Here is a 24126-nt window from a genome sequence, read left to right as displayed (position 1 = left end):
TTCACGCTGCTAACAAACTTGCGTAAACTAATTTAACCTAGTATTCTAAAAACAAACCCCGGAAGCAAACACAGCCTGGCAGGCAGGCGTGGCCGAAGTCGATACAAACAACCCCCGAGGCTTCGTGACCTCCGGAATCCCGCTAATATTGTTCCCGGTGAAATTTTTCACGCCTTGAAAAAGTCTCCGGTGAGACTGATAGCTTCTTTTCCGAGATTACGACACACCGAGTTTCGCGTTAATCGGAAATTCGAGCTCTGGAGCAATAAAGTTCGCTTATCGCCCTGCGTCGGTTGGGTATTAAACGAATTTCATTTGCCGAGTAATTTGTGCGGGCGGTATACGATCACCTTTTGCTGGAAACCTGTGAAAATAGTGTAAATTCCACTGGGAAAAACGCGGAATTCGAGTCGTTTTCCGTGGGTCGACAAGGCGAGCTGACATTTATACTGGAGTTTGACCGCCTTTGTCCGGGAGAAAAAACATCTCTTTGAAACCGACACGTGCCTCTGCCTACCTGCCGTTGCTACGTAATTCTCCCCCGCAGCTTGGGGCTATGCAAAGTAATTTTAAAATAAGCTTCTTGAAAAAATAGGAGGAAATTTCAACGGACGTTGAAACATAGCGTCGTCTTGATGGGTTCGTTTTTATCAAATGTTTGTGGAATTTTTTATCGTGAGATTATGCGAGGTGTAGGAAAAAATAACGAATGTGTTTTTTTTTCAGCTTTTTTAAATTTGTCTTATTTTACTAGTCGTGAAAGAATACTAAATTCAAATTTCTCGGTTGCATAATCAGAACCGATTCTTGCAGTTTTATATTGTCTGTCAAAAAAAAACTTGCGCAATCCGTTAAGCTGAAACGACAATTGTGCTTGTATTTTCTGACTGCTTAAGCTTAACGTCGATAATTAATAACCGTAACTACTGTTTGGTTCGGGAAACACAGGGGGCGCAGATTATCTACTAGGGGTTAAAACTTGTTGAACGTTGAAGAGGAGCGACATATTTTGGAACGTCGAAGATTAATTGAGAAAAGACAAGTACGGCCAAGCTATAAAAATAAAAAATAAATTTCTTAATCGCAAAAAAAAAGGATCCTAGGTGTACGCCACCGATGTCTTACATTCCGTGAAACGTAAAGTCTTATGTGAAGCGAACATAATAAAACTTATTCCAGTTGCAAGTTCGAATTTGAATTTAGGTTTAGCCGGTTGAAATTAACAGATCACCTGATTTTCGCCGCTCTTTCTGAGTAACCGGCAAACTATTTTGGTCGGCTAATTGTTGTAGCCAGCTAACTTTCAGCTAATTTATCCCGGTTAACTATCTTGACCGGCTAAGCCGGCTAAATCGCATAGCACCGGTAAAAACCACTCCTAAAGTTTACCCAAAAAACCGATTTTTCATGATTCCTCCATAACAACGTAAAATTTGTTTCACTAAACTCATCGGACATTATTCGTTATCAACAAACGATAATACTATTTTTACGCTCAGGGATCCCAGTTTCGTTCCTTATTTTCTTTCACCACGTAAATTTTAGGCGTGATTCTTAGTCCTAAAACGACCGAATTGACGGTTTAAAAAAAAAAAAAATACGTATCTGATGTTTTTTTTTGACGTATTGCTCCAGCATATCACGGAACGAGGAAAATCGGCGAGGTATATACCTCGGGTACCTTTCTTGTCAGTTTGGCTTACCGATCACCAAAAATCGCCAGCGGTTCTACTGCCCCAACTTTTTCCCTGTCCACTTCCGTAATTTGTCAAAGTTCGCACGCAGTGCAGCCGTTGCACCGGTCAGTTGAACGGGATATCCGGATTTGCGTAACGGAAGACAAGAACTCTGGAGTTGCAGAGCACGTCTCGCGGCAGTTGGTCGGTGATTAATTAACCATCACGGATCGCAGTGCAAATTGCCATTATTATCGTGACTTGGACCGAGTAAACATGCACGATGGACGATCGGTCGTGTGAGTATGCCGCATGCTTATCAAATTGCACCCAGACACTATAACTCAACAATGGAAAATTAATATTTTTTACCCCCATAATAACGGCGTCGATGCGTTGCTTACCTCCGACCATAAATCGTACGGTTCATCCACCCAACGTTCATCATCGACGGTGTTGCAACGCGTTAATCGCCTGCAGTCAGGCAAACATTTCAGTTTCAACGCGATCTACACTCGATTCGATAAACAACCATTTTTGCACTCTCGCCTCACAAGTTGCCACGAATTTCTACAATTCCCAAAAAGTCCTATTAACCGCACTTTTACAGTTCTTCAAACTCCAGTTGGTCGTTCGAAAATCGATACATATATCGATCGGAGTTTGAACGTGGAAATAACGGTATATTTGACTACGTCGAATCGTAATAACTTGATTATTTCCAGGAATAGGTTGGTTTTGAATGTGTATTTTTTTTTTTTTTTTTTTTCATCGTCATCCCATTTTTTCACATGTGTTCAGAATGTCTTAGAGTAGACACGCCCAGGTGATGATTTGACAACTGTCGATATTAAATTTCGTACAGTGCAAAATGTCGTGAAATATAAAAAGTAATAACGCAATAAGTTCCATACGCCTGGAATGGATTTAGAAATAATCGTCAGTGAAAAACTGATAAAGAAATTATTCTAAACAGGTGATCGGTTAAATTTTTATTTTTTTACCATGTGTCTGTCTGAAGGATGAAAATAATGGCTTACCAATTAATTATAATGCAATTGTTATTGAATACTGTGCATTTAATTTTGAAGAGTGATGAAACAAAAATAAGGTGAATTTCAATTTTCAAAACCCGTCATATTCGAGTAGAACTTCATTGTTGGAAGGAGTTACCAACAACTGTGATTTGAATAACTCTTTGATTGTCATATATATATATATATATTAACATTATAATATATATTAAATATATTTATGTGTGTAATATTTCTATCAATTCAATGATATTATATTATATTATTATTCTGTGGTGCTTTGCATGTCTCTATTGGATTCTGCATGTCGTTTAGGGCATCGTAAGTACTTATGGAACTCACCAAAACTCACGAAACTTCTCTCACGAACGGCAAACCTCTTTAACTTAACAACATTATAAACGCCCTTGTATAAATGCGGATTATGATCATTGCGAAATTATCGTGAAATCAAATTTAGACGAAACCAGCCGTGCTTAATCAAATTGCGGATTAAACGCGTTGTAAAACGCGGTGTATCAGTACGAAATTTACTGCTCAATAAGCAATGCTTAGGCACTTCACAGTGTTTTTCTGAAAATGAACCGCCAAAAATTGAAAGACGAATAATGAGTATAAGAGAATAATGATTGGTTAGAATTGCGTTGCACGCGTAATTACATTATAAATTAACAATTCAGTCAGGTTTTACTGATAAACCGGTGATATAATATCTTTTTGTAAATAATCTAATCATAGTTGTAATATTTTTACTTAAATTTCATATCTCGACTCGGTACCGTAAGAAAAAATCGAATCAATTCTGCACAACGATCTGAACGCAACTCAGCAACTTGAATTTACTTCAAATTTTTTCCCTACTATAACACAATTTAATCGAAAATATAGTAATCGTATCGACCATACATAAATTATTTTAATTATTCTCGATACCAAGAAATCGTTGTGTAGTTAATGTTTTATATTACCTTCATCTTTTTCGTAGTCATAGATATGATACAGATAATCAATATTCTTTTACATAATAATACACGTTACGTTTTCTTTTCATGTCCGTACCTTATGTTATGTTATGTAATACAACCCTCGTAAATTTAGTACAATTTGACGTCATTCGTATTCGCATACTTTTGTTGAAACTCTGAACGAGTTTTCCATCTTGCGCAAAAAAATTGACGGAGAAACTTTGAACGTAGAAAAATTAAAGGAACGTCACATTTTTTCAGTCTCATTGTCCGACAATTAACGATTTAAACAATTGAATATCTTTAGAAACAGATGATAATAAGAATTTCATTCTTCTCATCTGTACGAAAGAAAAATAATGAAAATTCGAGTTCCTTTTTGCACTGCAGATTTTGATCACAACAAGTGAAAAATTATTGTTGCGAATGACGTTGGATTTGAAAATCGTTTGACCGTTTGTACGAAGTGATAACGAAGGTTTTATCGTTAACCAGGACAAGGAGGACGGACCAGTTTACAAATTTTACGAAGCAATTATGGACGTCGGAACAGATTTCCTAAACGACATCACTAGACAGCGACAAGTTACGTTGTTCGCACCCAGCAATGCGGCATGGGAGGATTCGAGCTTGCAGCACATTCGCCAGGACAAGAAACGAATGCTGGAAATATTGAAGTTGCATTACGTGAGGGAGCAGCTGCCGCTGGAAAAGATTTTGAAGAACAACAAGAACCTCCAGGTTGGTAAAAACTGTTGAGCAGACTGTTTCGTATCGTCGGTTCGTCGTTAGCATCGTAATTAACTTTGCTCGGGGAAATTATTCGACGAAATGTAAAAATGCAAATACTACGGGCTAACGAGTCGGCTATAATATACCTGCAATATCGGATTATTTGGAAACTTGTTTTTTCGATGGAAATATGAGAAAACTTTTCCCTACATTTTTCCCCTCTCCTTTCTATACAATCAACCGTTGCGTTGTGCTGAATAATAAAAAAAGTTTCCAAGGCTTGATGGATCATGTTGTACAAAATATATTTTCATTCTTATTTGAGGTGAAGATTAATCCGGGAGAATTTTTTATACAGGATTTAATGAAGCTTTGACGTATTATAAGCCATGACGGTATTCTGTACAGCGCGTGAGCTCTTTCGCGCGGGAGGTTAAAAAGAATCACTGCAGCATTCATTAGTACGGAAACAGAATGGAATTAGTCGTGTTGATAATTTACGATGTTCGACGAAATGTTCACAAAACAAATTGAAGTTGCATCACTTGACAGTTAATCTCATCAGGAAAGGAGTTGAAATGTTGACAAAATGAAAAAATACCATCAAACAATTGGCATTTAAAGCTCAAAGAGCTTAACTCAACTTACATATGCTCTCAATACGGAAAATATATATAGAAACCATTATTATCAAGTGAACAAACACAATTATTGATGTATTGGTAACTTTTCTTGATCTTATTTTAAAGTTATTGGATCGATTAATGATTGGTTTGAAGTTCATTGAAAAAACGTGAAAGCTTCATTTTCAATTGTAACGTTTCAACCTTTCAAAGCGAGGCTGCGGAAAGACATTATACAATAATTATTAATAACGAGAGCCATCGTTCGTCCAATTTCGATAAATACGTACGTCAATTCTTTACAAACTATTTACATTTTTCCTCAAGCTTGTCAGTTGATAAAAAAAAAGAATAACGTAGAATATCGAATGCGTGGAATTACAAACGATCCAACCATTGTCATTCAAAATTGTATTCATTATTTTTACGATTTGTAAAGAATGTAACTACGATCAACACGACTGATTTGTGAAAATGGAATGAAGAATTACATGCCTTTGGGTTTATAAAAATGGTGTTATAACGCGATTCCTCTGGAATTATTAATTAATGAGTTGTTTCAATCAAAATTTCTAGTTTTTAATACTTTGTCCTTTTCATTGAATAACTGTTTCATTGGACTTCTATTCAACTAACTTCAACATTGCTGAAATTTCATAAAATTTTTTACCACGTTCTTACGACGCATTTTTAACCAGACTGTACATGCGACGCATCCTCAAGTGCGTTTTACAAAAATTCATCTACAATGCAAGATTAATTGTTTAAGATTGCAAGCATCGGACGAAAACCCTGGGAGGTAATAAAATATACAAATACATATCAGTTGGAATGCAGTGCATATTATTGGCAGTATATTTTTTACTCATTTTCTCTTCTTAAAAGAACGATCGACGCATTCTTTCTAGTATCAAGAGAACCATTGTCCTCGTCATTATTGTGATTATTTATTGTTTTCTTTCAAATCAAGTAGTAGAAACAAAACTTTTTTACCGACAATGTAGTGCCACGTTGGAAATTTATGTATTTTCGTGTAACGCTGCCTGTGCATGTCGATAATATTATACGCAAAAGCTCTGAAGTTAGAACAGCAGTATTCGCTGAAACTACAGACCAATGGAAAAATTGCGAATCAACGTGCATGGATATAGGTACAGAGTTTTTGAACGTAGGTAAAAATACCAATCACATTATTGTTACAATATGTTTAGAGAACAGTTACCCCAAGATCCTAGCGATACATCGAATTCCCAATTTTCTTGAAGAAAATGTCAGCACGAAAGTTGGTTAGCAGAATATCCTTAATCCTGATGTCTCGTCGCTTCGATACGATTCATACAAGAGGATCTACTTGTTGCTTGTAAGGCGATGTTCTCTAATCGAACAGCGTTCTTCCAACGCATCAGCTCCGAAGTTAATATTAATTGGCCCCTGTTATACGGGAATATGAAATGGCCGAAATTCTACGAGCCATTTCGTCCCGAATTACCACATCCGTGCAGTCATATTATCGAAAATTCGTTTTACACGCTACGCGAAGAGTGACAAACCAGGATTTGAAACATAGTTTAATGACGCACCGACGCCTCAAGTCCAATCTTAATTCAAAAATAAGTCCGCCATTCTCTCGTAATTAGGTTCTATTAATATCGAGAGCATAATTAAACGTGCAGAGTTTCACTCAGCTCGCGTGATGAGGATAGAAAGCACTTTCTCAGCTTGAGAGCTGGCTCTGTGTACAGCTCGAAGGCTAACAAGGTACCCTAAGTAAACTTTACCTGGCTTCATAGTTCAGCAGGTAGGTTATATCTTTCATCAAGGCACAAAAGCTCGCTGAATATGTGCTGCGAGTTTTTTCGCCGAACAACCTTTGCGCCTTTTATTACATAAATCCCTTTATCAGACGCTACGGTTAATATATGTTCCATTCCATTTTGCCCTGATTTTTCGAAACGGCTCAGCTATTCATTTGAGCTCGGTTAAGGTACGCGTATTGAAAAAACTGAAACTTAGTTTCGTTCGACGTCACTCTCACTACAAAATAACACATCCCGAACTCTTGGCTCGGAAATAACCGACAGACTAGAAGTCATTTTTCCTACCATTTAACGGCAAATGGCGCTCGAAAGTTTTCGCTTTATCGTTTGGACGAAAATTGAGACGTGGAGCTGCGATGCAGTCAACGAGTCCCTTTTTTTCAATATACACCGCGAGCGATGTAACTTGATATGTTTATCATTTTTACTTTCGATATTCGTTGCGCGACGTTAACTATCTTGTGTGAATATTAATTTACCAAAGTTTCATTTCGTATATGCAAATTTTTCCAGCTCAAATATTCTTCTTAGAAAACGTACTTCGTATCGTAGTTCTAAAAGAATTTGTTGCAAAGTAGCGAATCAGTAAGTGATGACTATTTAGATCTTTGGGTGCCAAATTTATACTTAGAAAAGAAGCTCTGGTCATTTTTAATCCAAAGCCTGTGAATGAAATTATTATTGATCTGATAATTTGTTTGATATAATAACCTGTCACATTTGGGCTGCATAACGTGAAAGAATGTAAAAATTTCGTTGATATTAAGCCCGTGCTGTTTTCAAAAGTCGACTTCGCTAACTCATTCCTTAATTGGAAGAAAAATATACTCCAGCAAGTGTATAATAATATTACGAGTATCAGGATATAATAGCAAAGCAGATAATATCGTAGAAATTAATGGATATAACCTAAGTACCAATTTGTAACTTATTCAACTCCTTGACTGGTTTGTCTGAGACGACTTGGCTACGTGCATGTATCGTACAGTACATATACTTCTAAACCCGAGCTCTTGGAACTGTTGAAACTTCAGCAGGTTTGCAGTATTGGATAAAGTCTCTCCAGCCCGGCGGCGCAATATCGTTAAATACAATGACGTTTCACATCGAACGAATAAAATATGTACTCTTGACAGAAATCGCGACGATTTTCTGCAAGCCTCAAATATATTGTATTACATGTACAGCTTACGGTGCAATCAATATAAATTGCTTTTATTTTCGGATTGCGGCCAGGGTTTATAGAAAGAATATTGAGGTCAGCTCATTTCTGCGTGTATAAGACATCGGGAAAGAAATTTTGTGTTATACAAAGGTATTGAAAAATTGCGGGAAAGTTCGTCGCGAGTTATCAGAGACGTAATGATCCGTGCCGGAGAAAGAAGAAGAAACGGGAGGGTAAGAAGCGTGGGAAAAAGTACCCAATCATGTTCCTCGTCCCGAAAGCTTCGATACCGAGCTAATTACACGGGGCTCGGAGTGGTATACATCCGACATCCGGATGTAATCTAGAATCGGTAGGTGTAGTGATAATTGGAAGGCGGTCGAAAGGCATGAGGAAAAGCAAGAAACGGGGTGCAATTAGGTTTTTGGAAATGGAATTAGAGGCTTGATGACCGAGGTAGGCAGCGTACTCGAAATTAAACAGTTTATGCTTGGGATGAAAAACGAGAGTGATAAATGAGCTTCGATTCACTCACGCCCTCTAAGTACTTTCCTCTTTCTGTTTTCGTTTCATTATCGTTCTGAGCCTCTGACAATTACCGCTTTGCAGCTTTTTGAGTTGATTCGTTGATAACGAGCCGGAAGTCAACCGGCAAGTTATGACAGGCATGCTGGAGAAAAGAATTATGGAAAATCAAAACGAGCTTTGGTTTTTAACATTTAGGTAATAAACTTGTTACGGAAGCTTTTGTCAGCGACTTCAAGTTCACTCTTGGCAATTATTGCTTAATTTTTTTACGACCGATGTGAAGCAAAGTTATGCGAGATCACCTTTCGCGCTAATTTGCGGCGGATTTTTCCTTCAAAAATCTCTACTTTTTACTGTATCTGGCACGAGATCTATAAAACGCTTGACTCGCAAAGTTTGATTCACATTTGAGGTATAACAGCAAATGCAGAGGCATGCTGCAGCAGCACCGACTATCGACTGCCAAAAACTGCTAAATATTCGAATTCGGATGATACGTAAAATCCAGATCAATGAAATGTTTTTTCGTATAGAAATATCACTCCGCCAAAGTATTATTTTCATCTTTTATATTATTCTTTTACTCTATTTCGCGACCACTCAAATATCCGCCGTATAAAAAGAATATCATAAAACTAGAACTGAAATGATAGAGAGTAAGAAAAAAAAATCCGACGTAAAATCACCAGATAATTTTGAAAACCCTTCAAAAATAGACTGGAAAAAATATTTCAAAAGGCGATGGTGCTCCAATAAACCGAAAATGTAGTTATATCCAGTCATGCGGCAAGACCGGCAGCAGGATGACATTGCAGCTGTTATATTTTGATGAAACTAATAAATTTCACTGCCTGCGACGGTGAATATACATACATGTGTGTGCGTATATGTATACATAGGTACATACATACATATATATATATATATATATATATATATATATATATATATATATATATATATATATATGTATATATGTATATATATGTCTACGTGCGGTTTGAATAAATCGATAGATGGAATGGTTTTGAACAAGTTAAATCTCTATTATTGTAATTTACGAATTTAGTCACATCTAAAACTATTCTGCGTGGGTATAATGCGATAAAGTGAATCAATACTCGCTATTTTTCTTTCTTATATCTCTTTCATCTCTCGTGGATGTCCCGCTGAATGACTCTGTGGAAGTTACGAAATAAAACCGTTTTCCGGAAATTGTATTATAAATGTCTGACCAAATGCGGCTGATGTTGATAAAGTTGAATTTTGTACTAAAATCGTAATCATTGATTGCGGAGAACGAATAAAATATTCGAAAACTGTGTAATTTTTTTCGTTAGTCAATATGAAAATATCTTTTTTTATAATTGTTGCATACACTGTATGTTTCGCGTACTAGATTTTTTTTTTTTTTTTTCTCGACACTCCGACGCGTAAAATTTCTCTACTGACTGCAATATGGTTTTCTTTACGCCGACGGAATGCATTGCTCAGTTATACCTTTTATCGAATGATGTATCAATTACAGCTGGCCTATCAAACAGTAATTATGCCTATGTTCAACGCGTCGATATGTCCGTCGCGTCGATTAATTATCCGAATTACAGCTATCGGGTACCGACATTCCTCCTGTACAGTATTCGTAAGTTAGTAGAAAAAAAATGTGAGAAGCAGATAATTTTGCAACGCAACAGTTCGTACATGCAGAGAATCATTATACAGTCGGGTAATCAGGAAATCAGTATTACTGGTACAGTTCCAATTTAATGGTTATATATTCAGAAATTTAATTAGTAGTGCGTTCCGTGTTGTTCAGCGTTGCTCACCGCGGCATCGCTCAGTTACTACAGAATACTAATTTCAATTTATCCGGTAAACAATTATACGAGCTTCTACTCGATACCCCGCGAAATCGGTATCAGTTCACATATAATTTGGAGGTGAAATGAAAAACGTCGTGTAATGAATCCAAGGGAAGGCTAAAAAATTCCGGAAAGTCACTGAGTAATAATACGTTCATGTAATGTATAATATGTAAAAATTTTGCCTCGTTCTTTCGTATTTCTTCTATCCTTTGATCAATAATCGCAACCGCTCCATTGAAATGACGAACGTTTTATTTGACTTGGTAATGCGAAATTGGTCGAGTAAAGATGAATATATTTAATATCGATTTAACTAACTTCGTGCAGCTTTTTATATATATATAAGTATATGATATTGATGTATAACTATATATATATATTCAATTTATACCGCGCCATCGGTCGCGCCAATCTGTGCCAATGGCATCTGGAAAAGTCTGGTGCCAGGATTGACGTGACGTGATTGAGATATACGATTTTTTCCCCGCCGTTTGTTTGCGCAATATGTGGAGCCAAATTCGCATGAGAGTGAGAATAAATGACCGTAAAAATTCTGCACGTATCGATAAGAATTGCGGGATGCGAGAAGTTTTATTCAGCCTTCTTACAGGTAGATTAGTCGGCTAGAAATTTTTACTTCTTATTAATTTTCTTACGCGATAGTCGTACATTATATATTTATTAAGTAATTATTGTATTCGAAGATTTCTTTAGGCATACAAAAATAAAAAATATTTCAACTGTATTAACAAAAGCTTGGATGTCGATGTGTTTCGATGGAAGGCGCTTGAAAATTGTCAAAAATCTTGTAGATTCGTTCGATTTCACTTTACGTAACTTTGTTTTGCGCCGAATATTACCTTCTACAAAGTCACTGAAACAGTATAGTCAAAGTGAAAAAGTGTTTCGTGGTCAGGTATAAAATAGTTTTCTGAATAGAATAACCCAGAAACGAATCTCCCAGTTTTATTACGAATTTCAAAGCGGTTTGAAAGCGAGGACGGATACCTGAGCTTTTCTCGCCTTTTGTTTATAATTCCAGTATTTTCAGTGTAATTATTTTAAACGGAACGCTTGCAGCTTACGAATAGAATGCTTCGATAAATACTCAATCTACGATACAATACGACCGTAATAAAGCAGATAGAACGAATCTCCTAAAATTCACCGCCTCACTGCAAGTTATAATCGCAAGCTGCGACAAACGTGGACAGTTCACGCGCTTGCAACGCCGTTCGAGATAATTAGACACAACGTCCAATTAGCATCGCGATACCCCGCGATGCGTTATGCGTGTTACCGTAGTTTAATGGCGCATTGAAACACAGTTAGCACCGCGCACGGGATTAGATATTCCGTCCTAAACACAAGGCAGGTGATCACGGTGCAGTGGCACTAAATTAGTAATAGCCGTGCGGCTCGTTCTTTGTCGAACGAGCGTATTATGACAGTCGAAATAGCTCTTCGTGCCTTACGCTGTACGTGCAGATAGAGTGTGTATGTATGTATCGCCTTTTCAATCACCATTTACCCATCCCGAGTCATTGGCCCGATAGATTATTCTCACGAAAGGTACAGGAATTGTTATCGGAACAGATTACAGACCTCGCCTCGGATTCTCATCCAGAACCGAAATCGATTTCGCCTTGTCGCAATACGTCGATCATCGAGTGACGAGACTGACGGCGTATCTCCGTGTATTCGAGATTTCATCGATTATCCAGTGCACTGCATTGCAGCACTGCAGCAACGATGCAAAGAAACAAAACATTTCGCTACCGTTTTGTTTGTTTTTTGTCTGGACAGAAATAACAGAAAAATACTCTTTTTCAGACCATTTTACAACGTTTGCGATACACAATTGCATTTTTTTTTTTTCGGTAACCTGCAAATACCGCGGCTGGAAGTTTCACGCAAGTTCACATTGCAAATTTACCTGCATAGGTATATTCGCCTGTTACCCAAAGGCAAAACATTTTCCCTCAAAAGGAAATGTCTAGTTTGGTATAATTAGAAAGAATTCTAGATCAATTAGATTCAGTCTGTGACATGTGTTTTTCTTTTTCTCTACTTTCTCTCACTGTCTGAGAAAAATATTAATTTTCTCATTGTAACGACGGATCGATCGATCGCCTCCTCGATTCAACATGCAAATTCCTTTGTGCGATGTGTAAGATGAGGCGTGCAGGTCGATACGATAAATTAATGAAATTCCCCGACTCATAGATCGTTGCAGCAGCGGTATCTAAATGCGATGATATTCACCAAGGTGCCTGGTATATAAATTCCGGAGTAATGCATCCAATTTATATTCTTAACGCACGGATTGTCAGACACCTCAAAGTGCGGACTATTCAGTCGAGATGGAGAGAGAGTAGCCTGTACCTTCGTTATCCCATCAGCATTTCAAGGGTTGTGTGCATGTCTGTGTGTGCGTGTGTCTCGAGTGCAGCGGAACGACGAAGGAGCGAAAAGTAAAGCATGCATAAAACACGAAACCCTGCAATAGCGAATTAACATGACAGCGGCTGCGCCGTTGAAGAGCGATGCAAATCAGCTGCGTGGTGCAGCTTACAATTGGAAAGAAGCTGTAACGCTAAAGTTGACAAATCATTGCCGAGCCATAGCATCGCAATCGCTTCTGAATGTTAAAATCACGTTACTATGATACAGGTATAATTGAGCTTTCGTGACATTCTCATCAAAGATGTTCCGTATCGGCTTACGAAATCCGGATAGTTTCTGTCTAATACGTATCTCACGTCAGGATCGGGAGTCTATGGCGTTGATTGACAAGTAGAGGAGCTGAGAGCTTTCACCGTGTACCGGGGAATTCTGTAATTGCTTGCTTTGATCTTGTTCGCGCACGTAATTAATGCGGACATCGACAGCGTTGCAAGATAATCATCTTTGGTAAATTCACCACATCTTTTATTTAATAAAGTCATGTATATCTGAGGCAAATTCATCTTACACCTTCAGGTATTTTATAAATAAAATTGTTGTCCATTTTCATCTTTTTCGCCATGATACGAAAGTAAGACGAACTGCTTTATTCTGAAACACAAGTAACATCATTCGACGTCTAGACTCCGATATAATTTTACGGCAGTAAATAATTCATCAAAAATGTATTTCTGTAAAAAAAAAGGTTCACAATTCACTTTTTACGAAATAGATGGGGGTTGATTCGACGAACGGTTGTCGAACCACCTCTGTACCCACACAAAATTTTATTTTGGGTAAATTCGGGTCCAGTCTCGTCGCTGTCTTCGATCCAGGAATGATGGAAGAAGTGATAATGAAATAGATTAGTTATATTTTTGATCGTATAAATGCTTTATTAGAACTGGGAAAGGTTGTAATTTCGTAACTAGGTGAAATGGATTGGGAATAGTTGGAATGAATATTTAGAGTAGAACCGAGGTTGAAACTTGAAATTGAAATCGGCTATACCAACGTCGGAATAGGAGCGTCTTTGACGAAGGATGGAACGGAAGTCGATTAGACCGAACGTTGGAATACAAGTGGGCCTGAGACAAAGCGTACGAATGGACGAAAGGTGTGAGAATCCAGAATAGTGGGGAATAGAATTAGCGGAGTAAGGGCGAAAGCGAGTGACGTGAGGATGGATGGAAATAGGAGGACAGGATGGAGACTAAATGTTACTACGAGGAATGTGGAAGAGTTAGCAGGCAGAGTCAAGAGATTGTTGAAGAAGTTGGGGGGAGGACGTGTGCTCGAACTAAATTTTACTTGATCTCAACAAATTTTCCGTTGTTCTAAAATCATTCGCAACATCGCTAAATTTTTCTTTCTTTTTTTTTTATGAATCTACAGTTCTTTTTGCTCGTTAGGTTCCAAGTATTTCCCGTTTTTATCGTTATCCTTTCGATGATCTAGATGAAAATTAGAATAATCTTATCCTTTGCCGAGATCATTGCATGATGAGCTACATTTAATTTTTTATCCGTGTGAATTAGTGAATAATTTTTGTCTTCATCTAGATAAATAATACTCGTTTTCAGCGGATGTGTTTGTTCAATTTTATGTTTCGATTCTGATATGCAATCTGCATGCGACGTTATAATTATATTGTCCTCGCACTAAGGACTTGCAGCAACATGCCTGTAAGAACGTGATTCAATGTCGCATATGACAATTTTTATTATACCTGTATACGTGCGACCTTTATTCGAACAGTTCCTGAACGTGCCGTTAATCTCAGATATTTCAGGTCGCAACGGCGGCTGAGCGAAAAAGTCTTTACTTCAACGTAGTTCAAGGACCGAGTGGGAACGAGACGATCACCGTCGAAGGAGGCGGCGTCAATGCAACCGTTATCACGCCGAACATCGCGGCTACGAACGGGATTATTCACATTATCGACAGAGTTCTCGGTGTTCCTTACACAACGATACAGGAGAAGCTGAGGACCGACCCGATGCTGAAGTGAGTACCTAGGATTATTCAAGAGTGGGATTAAAAAGGGATGCAAGTGGGATTTTTTTCAATTCAAGCGATGCGCGTAACTATACAGCAAAGAAAAAACAGCTTTACTCAGCGTCTTTCAAAATTTATGCACCAACTTCCCTAATTTTAATTCTTTTCTGCAACTGACCAATTCACGTTCGGAAAACTTTCACCTCCGTTTCACATTTTTTAGCTATTAATTTCCCTCTATTCCGGTCGCAGGGTATTCGGAGAGAAATCGCTTTGTATTGCATTGCATTTCAATCCGGAGAAACGATAATTGTGCTTTTATAGTATATCGTCGGTGAAGCTTCAATGCGGAATAATTCAGCAGCCACATTCGTTATAATTGTTTCTCTCGAAACGAATGGCTCAATTTGCGCACCGTTAACTCTCCTTTCAGAAACTCCGTTGCGTTCAAATCTCTTTATATAATGAATGCCATGCGACGAGACAAATCTGATTCGATATTATCTCGCTGCAGATCTTGTGGAAATTGTACTTAACTTGCTTTTCGCAACATGATATTGTCAGGACAAATTGCACGATGCATTAGCGGAGAAGAAAGAGCTTAAATACGTGCACTTTAGCCGTGTTCCTCTTGAGCTTTATAACCCTTTGGAAATTACGGTACAAAGGCGTTTTTTTCGAATGCCTTTTTCATTTAACCCGCCATATAAAACGATGAAAATCAATCACGAAACTTGTCTATACTATTTTTTTTCCTATCGCTCGGCGTGAGGAAATAAGCTTATACGATATTATTGAAAATGAATGTCACTATAATATGTAACTTTTCCACATCGTCTAAGGTTACCTTTTTTCTCTTTATTTCTTTTCTTCATGCTCCCGGAGTAAGTTGATTTCGTTCCAATATTTGACGTATCACGATTATTTTCACTTCAGTTTTCTGGAGGAAAGGTTAAAATTATCTATTATCTTATCTAAGGCTTAAATTATCATTTCATTATTGTTTACATGTATTATTGAGGAGTGATAGAAATTTTTGTTTACCAATACACATTTAAATTATGATCATTTAACCGAGTGGTACGGAAGGTCTGCAGATGAGAAACATGAGGCAAAGAAGGTGCGCGTATTTCAGAAAAATTATCCTTCAAAGGGATCGCCAATTGATTCAGGACGAATCGGCCAAATGAAAGGATACTAATTTTAGATATTTATTTCTAGTAAAAGAAATTACTCACCGACCTCTGTCAAGTCTGAAATTTTGCTCGAATTATTGCGGTGTTTCACCTGATACCTCAAATAACACGAATTCTACACGAGAGTTTGTAACGTTGATAAACATGAAAGTATATCATGTAATGAGAAATTTTTCAAATTGGCGAATCGTATTCCTGCTTGAGGGTGAACGGCGAATTCAAATGCAGAGGCAGCTGTACCGCGGACGCGAAAATTATTGGGCGAAATGGCATATCACGTATCGTCTGACCCGATGCTAGTTTCATTACGATAATAGCCATTAGGTCGACCCTACATACACACTGCACGTATCTCCGCCATCTATCAGCCGGCAATACGTTACCCACGACGACCACCGTGAAGCAGAAACTACGGGTTGCGTGTTATAGATTTAATGCCATTACCTGCTTTATACGATACGCCGGTGGCTGCACAGCAACTCGATGCGGTGGATGGATGGTGACGTCACCATTCCATCACCCTGTTAAACATCCAAACGAGGCAATAGACGCGATATCAAACGGTCCTGGGGTTCCTCGGCGATTTCGCTTTGCGAATTATACCCTCGAGCGGAGCGAATCTGTTTACGAGTCTTTAGGGTATCGGTTCCTGTTTGCGATTCAAAAGACAAAATTCTTAAAGGGTGTAACTCCGTTAAGTCAAAGTTCCTAGAATGTACTGGGATGAGAAAATTTGAAAATCTGAAACATCGAAAGACGGAATGATCGAAGCTTTTCGGTTCTGTAAATTTCTGGCACAATGAAATTTCACCACTTTGACATTTATTTTTTCGTTTTCGATTTTCGATATTTTTACATTCGTAGTTCTGGACATTCATTTCTGAATTTTACTCTATCCTAACTTTATTTCTCGAACTTTCAGTCTATCGGAACTTTGCTCTGTCGAAACTTGAATTTTCGGAAGCTTGCATTTTGAAACTTTGAGCCGTCGGGTTTCGGACCATTCGAAAATTCGTTGTTTCGTAAAAGTCTGGTTTCTTTACTTCAAGTTTGGCCGATAAATCATTCATAATTAGGTGCTTTCGGAACTGTTCAAATTCGAAACTTCAACCCCGCCCCTTTATAATCACGCAGATATACAGTCGAAACTAACGAAAAAAGTTCAGTTTTTCCATAAAATATCAATTAGCTACTAAATTCAATTGATCTGATTTCGATATATAATTTGAAAAATTTGAACCGCATTTTCATTGGAAAAAAATGGTGCTGCATTTGAAACAGACTCTGTCCAGTACTGTAATATCGTGACACAAATTTCTCTGCATGCGATAGAGAATCCTTTTACACAGAGGTATAACAATCGGTTCGACTGATTGTGGGCATAATTTTTCTCCAGCAAATATGCATGTTCGACATCTCCCGCCGTGTATCGTGATCCGAATATTTGCTCAAGTGGTAGAATGTGTCTTCTACACGCCTGGCACAAATGAACAACGGCGATTGCGGGCATGTATATTTGATGCAGGTATACAACCGCTAAACGCGTGAAACGTGCCAATTTTTCGAGCGCCAAAAACGCTGATGACAAACTTTACTGCAAACGCGGTTCAATTCTAACAGCGGGTCAAATAATCGGTACGTGCGGTGAACCGAAATATATAAACAAGTGGAATAATCACCGATCGATCTTTCGACCCACCGGAAACATGCGGTCCGACAATAAACTCTGAACACCAATCAACAAACAAACAAACTGCGCACATGCAAATCAAGGTGTTTTGCATTGAGTTATTTCTTTTTTTGCAATTGTTATTATTATTCACGTTTACCCCTTTGAAATTTGAACCGATCTCCTGGTCGTCTTAGGATCTGAATAACGAGAAAATTGAAATCGGGCGAACGAGATGCTTTTAACTACGTGGGGAAGTAAAGTTTTTCACATTTCTCGTCAAGTTATTGAAAAAGTTATAGCGTTTTTGAACTAACACGCGAATGATATAATTTTGCGACAGAATAAAACAGAAGAGGGAAAACGAAAAATTGCAGAGACCATCCAGGAAAAGTGTCATGTCTGTAAGCTAAATCTCATATCTCATGTCCTGCGTCTAATTTTTTTTTTCTAACGTGCCTTGCTGCAAGATTTATAATATTTATCTCCTACTATCATCCGATGTAAATCGGTTCGAAATATGACCGATTCTAACGTTTTCAACAATCATTCTAATATATCTAGACAGATGAGAAAAACACCTGAACTGATTTTCCTGATTAAATATCACTTTAACATTGTGTATCTTTGAAATCGGTTCTACAGTAAATTTACGCTAGTTAAGCCAACTATAAAATATTTACAAAAAAAATTGTCCTATTCAATGTGAAATGGATTATTATATGACGCGGGGAATTTTACGAAGAAAGAGATTTCGGAATGCAAGGGAGTATAAGTTGAGAATAAGTTGAGAAAAAAGATATCCCATTCGTCGATCCAAGTATCTTTCCTTTCTAGGTCGCGGGTCTTAACTTTATCTGTTTCGTTTTACAGCTCAACCTATTTCCTTGGGCAGCGGCGAGGTTTCAACAACCAACTGAACGACACGAGGAAGCGTTTCACTTACTTTGTGCCCCGTGACTTCGCCTGGAAAGCAGCCGAAATCAAATTTCCTTCGACTTACAAGAAGCTGTTTATGCCCGAATACTCTTACCACGTAAGACAGAACCGCTCTTCCATTCAATCGTTTCTTTCGAATAGTCTTATTGCCTCATGTCAATACGTATGCGGGGAAACAACCTGACATACCTAATATGTATACCCCCGTATGCAGCAAAGGCTTACTTCCGGAAATACGGCTCTCAATATCATCCATTTTGATCCTGAGTCGAGTTACGAGATACCCGGATCCAGTTTGCCGTGATATTGAGAGCTGGTCGAAAGTATTGCGAAATAAGCAAATGTAGCGGTTGAACTCCTTTCATCGCGAAAATCAACAGAAAAAAAACACGCTTTTTCTCAAAGTTATTTGAAAAACTAGGCGTTAGCTTATCTTGAAATGCCGCGTATACTGTATAACTGAATTAAATTTGAAAAAAGAAGATTGTCCCAAATCCTTGCAGATTTTGCAGTACAACGATCACGGAACGGCAACTCTATCTTACTTACGGTATTAAAGCTGCCAGACAAAAATAGAAAATTTCCGGAATTTCGCACATGTAATTAGTATAGTTTAAAGCATTTACCTAAAAATTTAAAAGCCATTAACTCTTGAAAGTATTCAACTGATTTCGGAACAAAATTGAACCACTTTCGATGACTCGATCTTGAGAAGAGTCATTTTTAGCACGTCGACGCGTGGAAATGGAATCGATATGAAAAATTGATTTTCAATCTACAGGCTGAGCAGATATTGCAGCGACACCTGGTGGTAGCCGACCAGGCCTATACGATGGCGAAGCTGAAAGACATGTACTTCAATGACACCGTGATCCTGCCGACAATGAGAGATACCTTGAAACTACACGTGAAGGAAGTTGGCGAAAGTAAGTATCACCTACACGTATATAATATATATGTATATACATTACAAGGCCAGTAGGTCTTTATTTTAAAAACACTGCAGGAACAGGATTGGCCGGCACGTAGTGAAAAACTTTTCTTAAACTTTACCGTCGTCGTAATCGGTTAGTCGTTACCGGGTCACCGAAACTCGAAACTTTGGTCCTTCCCAGGATCCTGATTCAACTATTTCCTCTCCTGCATGCCAGTCACTACGTCGAACATTCTCACGAAGGCAAATTCTTTTGCCTGTGTGATGTAATACCCACGGAAATATATGTCGCGTGAAATTCTGATGTAAAAGTTTTTCTCCAATTAATCGTCGTTGTAAAACTGATCGTCATTTCAGGACGAAAACTGTGTTGTACACAATGAATAGAGAACTAAGGTAAAAATTTTGAGGGTATTGAAAAGAAGTACAGCTTTTCATACTGTTAAGGAAAATACAGAGAACGCACTATTGCAAGAACGTAAAGTTCAAACAGATATAACTACGCAAAGTTCGCACCCTGCAGCTTTATTCGTGTGAAAGTTTTTAACAGGATCACGGAAGGCACTGAGCTTTTTATTTTCATTTATTCTTACAAATCGCGTTTTTTTTTTTCGTCTTCGCAGCTCTTACGTTCTACCTGAAAATTGTTATCACACGACAAGCACATTTTCGATTAATGACAAAAACACCAATAAAAAAAAATCAAAGACAATCAATACAGTCCAGATTTTTAACCGTCGGACACTATACAAATTCCCATAAAAGCAACCCCGTTGTTTTCGAAACTCGTTACTCGATGTACTAAACGACAGATGCAGACACTGAGATAAACCACGAATAATCCTTATCCTAGAAACGTAACGCGCGAGGTGAAGTTACCCTCGGTGATCTTCTCTAAATATATTCTATTTTCATCTCTTTGAAGAAAAACCACGGAGCACACATTCCACCGATGATACACCTTTCTCCCCTCATCGTCAGACAAGTTTCCTATTTCTGCGGGTATAAACCCGCGACTCGATGCCTCCCTTCATCTCGTCTCTTGATCTTTTTTACCTTCTCTCGTTCGGCGCAAGACGGCGTATTCCTCATCCTCTTCCCGATCCATTTCTACATATACCCACTACTGCACGAGAAAAGCAATTCCCTGTCAACGGCGTTATCGATTTTGAAATTGACACAAAAATTGTTAAACGGTCCGTTTGATCGAGTAGATTCCAACGAATGGAGACCCGCTTACTGCCGTTGAATGAATTCGATAGACTACCCAGGCATCAATTTCCCCCCCGTTAACCCGACCAAATTATCCCTCTTTGATTTTGCTCGAATCGCGGTGACAAAAGCGAAGAACAAAGGGATAAAAAATGAATAGAAAAAGGAAGGAAAAAAAACAAATTAAATTAAAAATTACGCGTCAGAAAAAACGGGACGCGATTAGGTGTCTCTTTTAATCGAATCTCTCTGAATGTACTTATCCCCAGCTGTATCAGAAAACGACGATGAGAGTGAGAGAATCGACGACCAATCGCAGGGCGAGTATGGTACAGCCGTTGATATCGGATGAAGGAATTTTCCAACCTCCGAAAGTTTTTTAACCTTGTGGTTTTAATCAAGCCACTTTTCTCCAAGTACAATCCAACCATTAGCGATATAATATTACTCAACGCACTACCTCTTCATCCACCTTTCGGTCAACAGGGATAACAATTTCACCATATCGCGGTACTTGAATATTAGGTGGTTCAGGTCAGTGCTGGATATGGCCCGTAACGGGTTTAATTGGTTACTAAAAATTGTCTATAATACGTGGCATACAAATAGAGCTCGGAAGCGTTTAATTTTAGCGCCAAGTTTTGAGTGAGGCGGCACGAAATGCCCGCGACACTCTCCGTGATACTATTCTATGTATTTTACTAACCATAACAAGATAAGCTTCGTCACTCGGGCTGCTTCAGAGAATTTCTCAACGGCAGTAACGCGGCTGGAATTCTCTGTCGGCTGGAGAACATTGTTCTCGGTGAGTCCTTCGTTATCACACCGCGAAACCGTGGCCTCGCCTCCCTTATGCGGGCACTGTATTCTCGAAGATTACATCTCGCGTTTACGCGTATACGTATACCAGACCAAAGTAGTTATCCTCGTACGAAAGCATGGAAGAAAACTAATAACTCTTCCGTCGTATTTCGCGTATACCTGCATACGACAAGCCCAAGTTCGTGCACAACGGAGACGGCACTTTCGAGTCTCGAGATAACATTTGTACCCCAGTCGCGTATACGTAACGCGCGATACACCGAACCGGTCGTGTACCTGTAATAATACAAACTATAAAATTCTAAACGCTATAATACGCTCCGCGTATCGTTCCAACCCATAACCTTGGGGTTCTATTAGCATTAAATGCTATCTGAACAACCTCCGTTGGTCTGCAAATACCGCTGTATCGCCTCTACTTTTCCGAGGAAAATTCCGATATTAACGGTCGCATAAATTCACCATTTATTGCCATTATCCAGTACCGGTAATTCTCAACTATAACGACAACTATTTGATGCAGATATTCATACATGACCAACATTTTCAACCTCGACTCTCGGCTGATCGCATTAATACTCGTTTTCGGTAAAGTGTTTTTCAAAAATCCGTATAACGACGAGTAAGAAGGTAGCTCCTTCGACTCGTTGCACACCTTTCAACTACTCGACTTCAAGTTCAGATTCGTTGATGATCGAAGCACTCTTCGGCTCAGTTGTTGAACGTTTTCTCGCCAAAGACGTTGAGTGAAAATATTTTCTATGTTACGAGTGAATACCCAATGTGCAAAACTTGTTCTCTTATGTCCCCTACAAAAGCTCACATTCTGTTGATCTGATCGTTGAAAATTTGTTGCAGTCATGTTCCTAACAAAAATAGTCCATTTAATTTTACTAAAGCTATATTTTGAGCTTTAATGATGACAAATCCGCTTAAGAAAATAACGGGACAATGGAGACAGTTGTTACCGGGACTTTTGTCACATTCTCAATATAAATTCTCACCAACTGTAACTGCGGACATAATAAAAATAAGCCCGGAAAATACGGTACTAAACGTTTTCGAAAATATTACACGTCAAACTTTCGTTCAATGAAGTCAAGATAATAATAATAATTTTGTCAACTCTACGGCAATATATCCTAATGTATATATACATGTATGTACAATACGAGGCTAGATTCCTTGGGATCTCCTTTAAAATAGTTGGAAAACGTCGAGTTCCGTGGAAACGGTTGGATTGGCACTCGTTCTACTTAACACCCTCTGACAAAGTTGAGCAAAGCGGTGATAAATATTCAAAAGTCGTTCACGCCGTTGGTCTACAGTCTCAAGCTGGCGAACCTAGCGTAGCTGGAGGTACTGCCCATAATATCCTTATTATATGTTCGCGTGTATAGGTATACTCGCGGAAGCATACGTGTGCATACGAATGGAAGTCCACGTATACCATTTTATTTTTATCCTCGAGAACGCCATTTCGTTCCGTTTCCACGATAACCCAAAACCTTTTTCCCGCATGAGCCAGACGTGCAGATATTCGCAAGTCAACGCTACGCGTTATGAGGTGCACGCACGCATGGGAAAAAACGTCAAAATAGGTCTGAGACGTTCCGCAATTTCTTTGGTGTTCGGAAACTGATAGCGGGATATTTATTTCTATTCCGAGTTTTTGTACACTTTCGTAATTAAACGTTGCACCTATAATAAATGTGTTTGGCTTCGCGAAAGCAAATAACAAGAAAAGTTTCGCGTGCAGCGGACGAGTCGAGAAACGCGAAAGTAGACAGTATTTAGACACTCGGACCATACTGGCAAGAGGTCACGTCGATTTGCTCGACCCGTAAATGAGAAAACTTTGAGCAAATAAAGGCGCCAGAGTCGAGGGTATAGACGTGAAGATAATCACCTAAGGTGTAATTCTGTGCCTCGAGTTACATCAATTATTTAATCAAGTGCTATGTACCTTGAATCAACTCATTCTTGACTCTCTAGCTCTCTCTATGACTAGCCATTTGCGCTTTTGTTGTCACACAATGAATCTTGAATCGAACGAAAATCTGGCGTCAAGCATTACGTAGGGAGGTAAAGGGCAAAATGGGCCCCCTATACAATACAATTTTTATATTTAAACTTTTACGATGAAGTCTTACGCCGTGCCGATAGGCAATAAATATACAAGCTCACACGAATTAATTTTGTGAGTCGATATCGCAGTTTTTAGTCTTTTTTCGAGAATCAAATGATGCTTTACCTACTCTTGCCGTAATATTATTTGGCGTGGAGATAGTTTCAATAACTTACGAGTGCTCAAAGTTATCAAGCAGCCAAATTATAATTTGAAGCGTATCAACGGCAGCCATGTTAATCTTACGTCAATCATCTCATTTTATCCTTGGTGATATTCTCGAGAATCTTACCTCAATGGTTGGTTCCATTTCTCCCGAGATGGGTTATGCTTCCCTTCACTTTCGGATTGCAAAACTCTCAAATCAGTTTCCTCGAC

General features: G+C 38.5%; 1 protein-coding gene across 8 annotated transcripts in view; it reads left to right on the top strand.

Moving 5' to 3' along the window:
* Positions 1–24126, top strand: part of LOC124178609 (fasciclin-1) — a 224037-nt gene that overhangs the window by 192631 nt on the left and 7280 nt on the right. For 3 of the 8 annotated variants that reach the window (XM_046562076.1, XM_046562073.1, XM_046562081.1), the window contains 6 exons: positions 3026–3031; positions 4171–4416; positions 5800–5829; positions 14634–14857; positions 18587–18749; positions 19434–19578. In XM_046562076.1, the coding sequence (XP_046418032.1) occupies positions 3026–3031; positions 4171–4416; positions 5800–5829; positions 14634–14857; positions 18587–18749; positions 19434–19578 (814 nt within the window). The remainder of the gene's footprint in view (positions 1–3025; positions 3032–4170; positions 4417–5799; positions 5830–14633; positions 14858–18586; positions 18750–19433; positions 19579–24126) is intronic. The other 5 variants (XM_046562077.1, XM_046562074.1, XM_046562075.1 and 2 more) reach the window with 4 other exon arrangements.

This window comes from Neodiprion fabricii, chromosome 3 (assembly GCF_021155785.1).
Source record: "Neodiprion fabricii isolate iyNeoFabr1 chromosome 3, iyNeoFabr1.1, whole genome shotgun sequence".
Classification (NCBI taxonomy): domain Eukaryota; kingdom Metazoa; phylum Arthropoda; class Insecta; order Hymenoptera; family Diprionidae; genus Neodiprion; species Neodiprion fabricii.
Note: the sequence above shows the minus strand (reverse complement) of the source record. Positions and strands in the feature narration are given on the sequence as shown.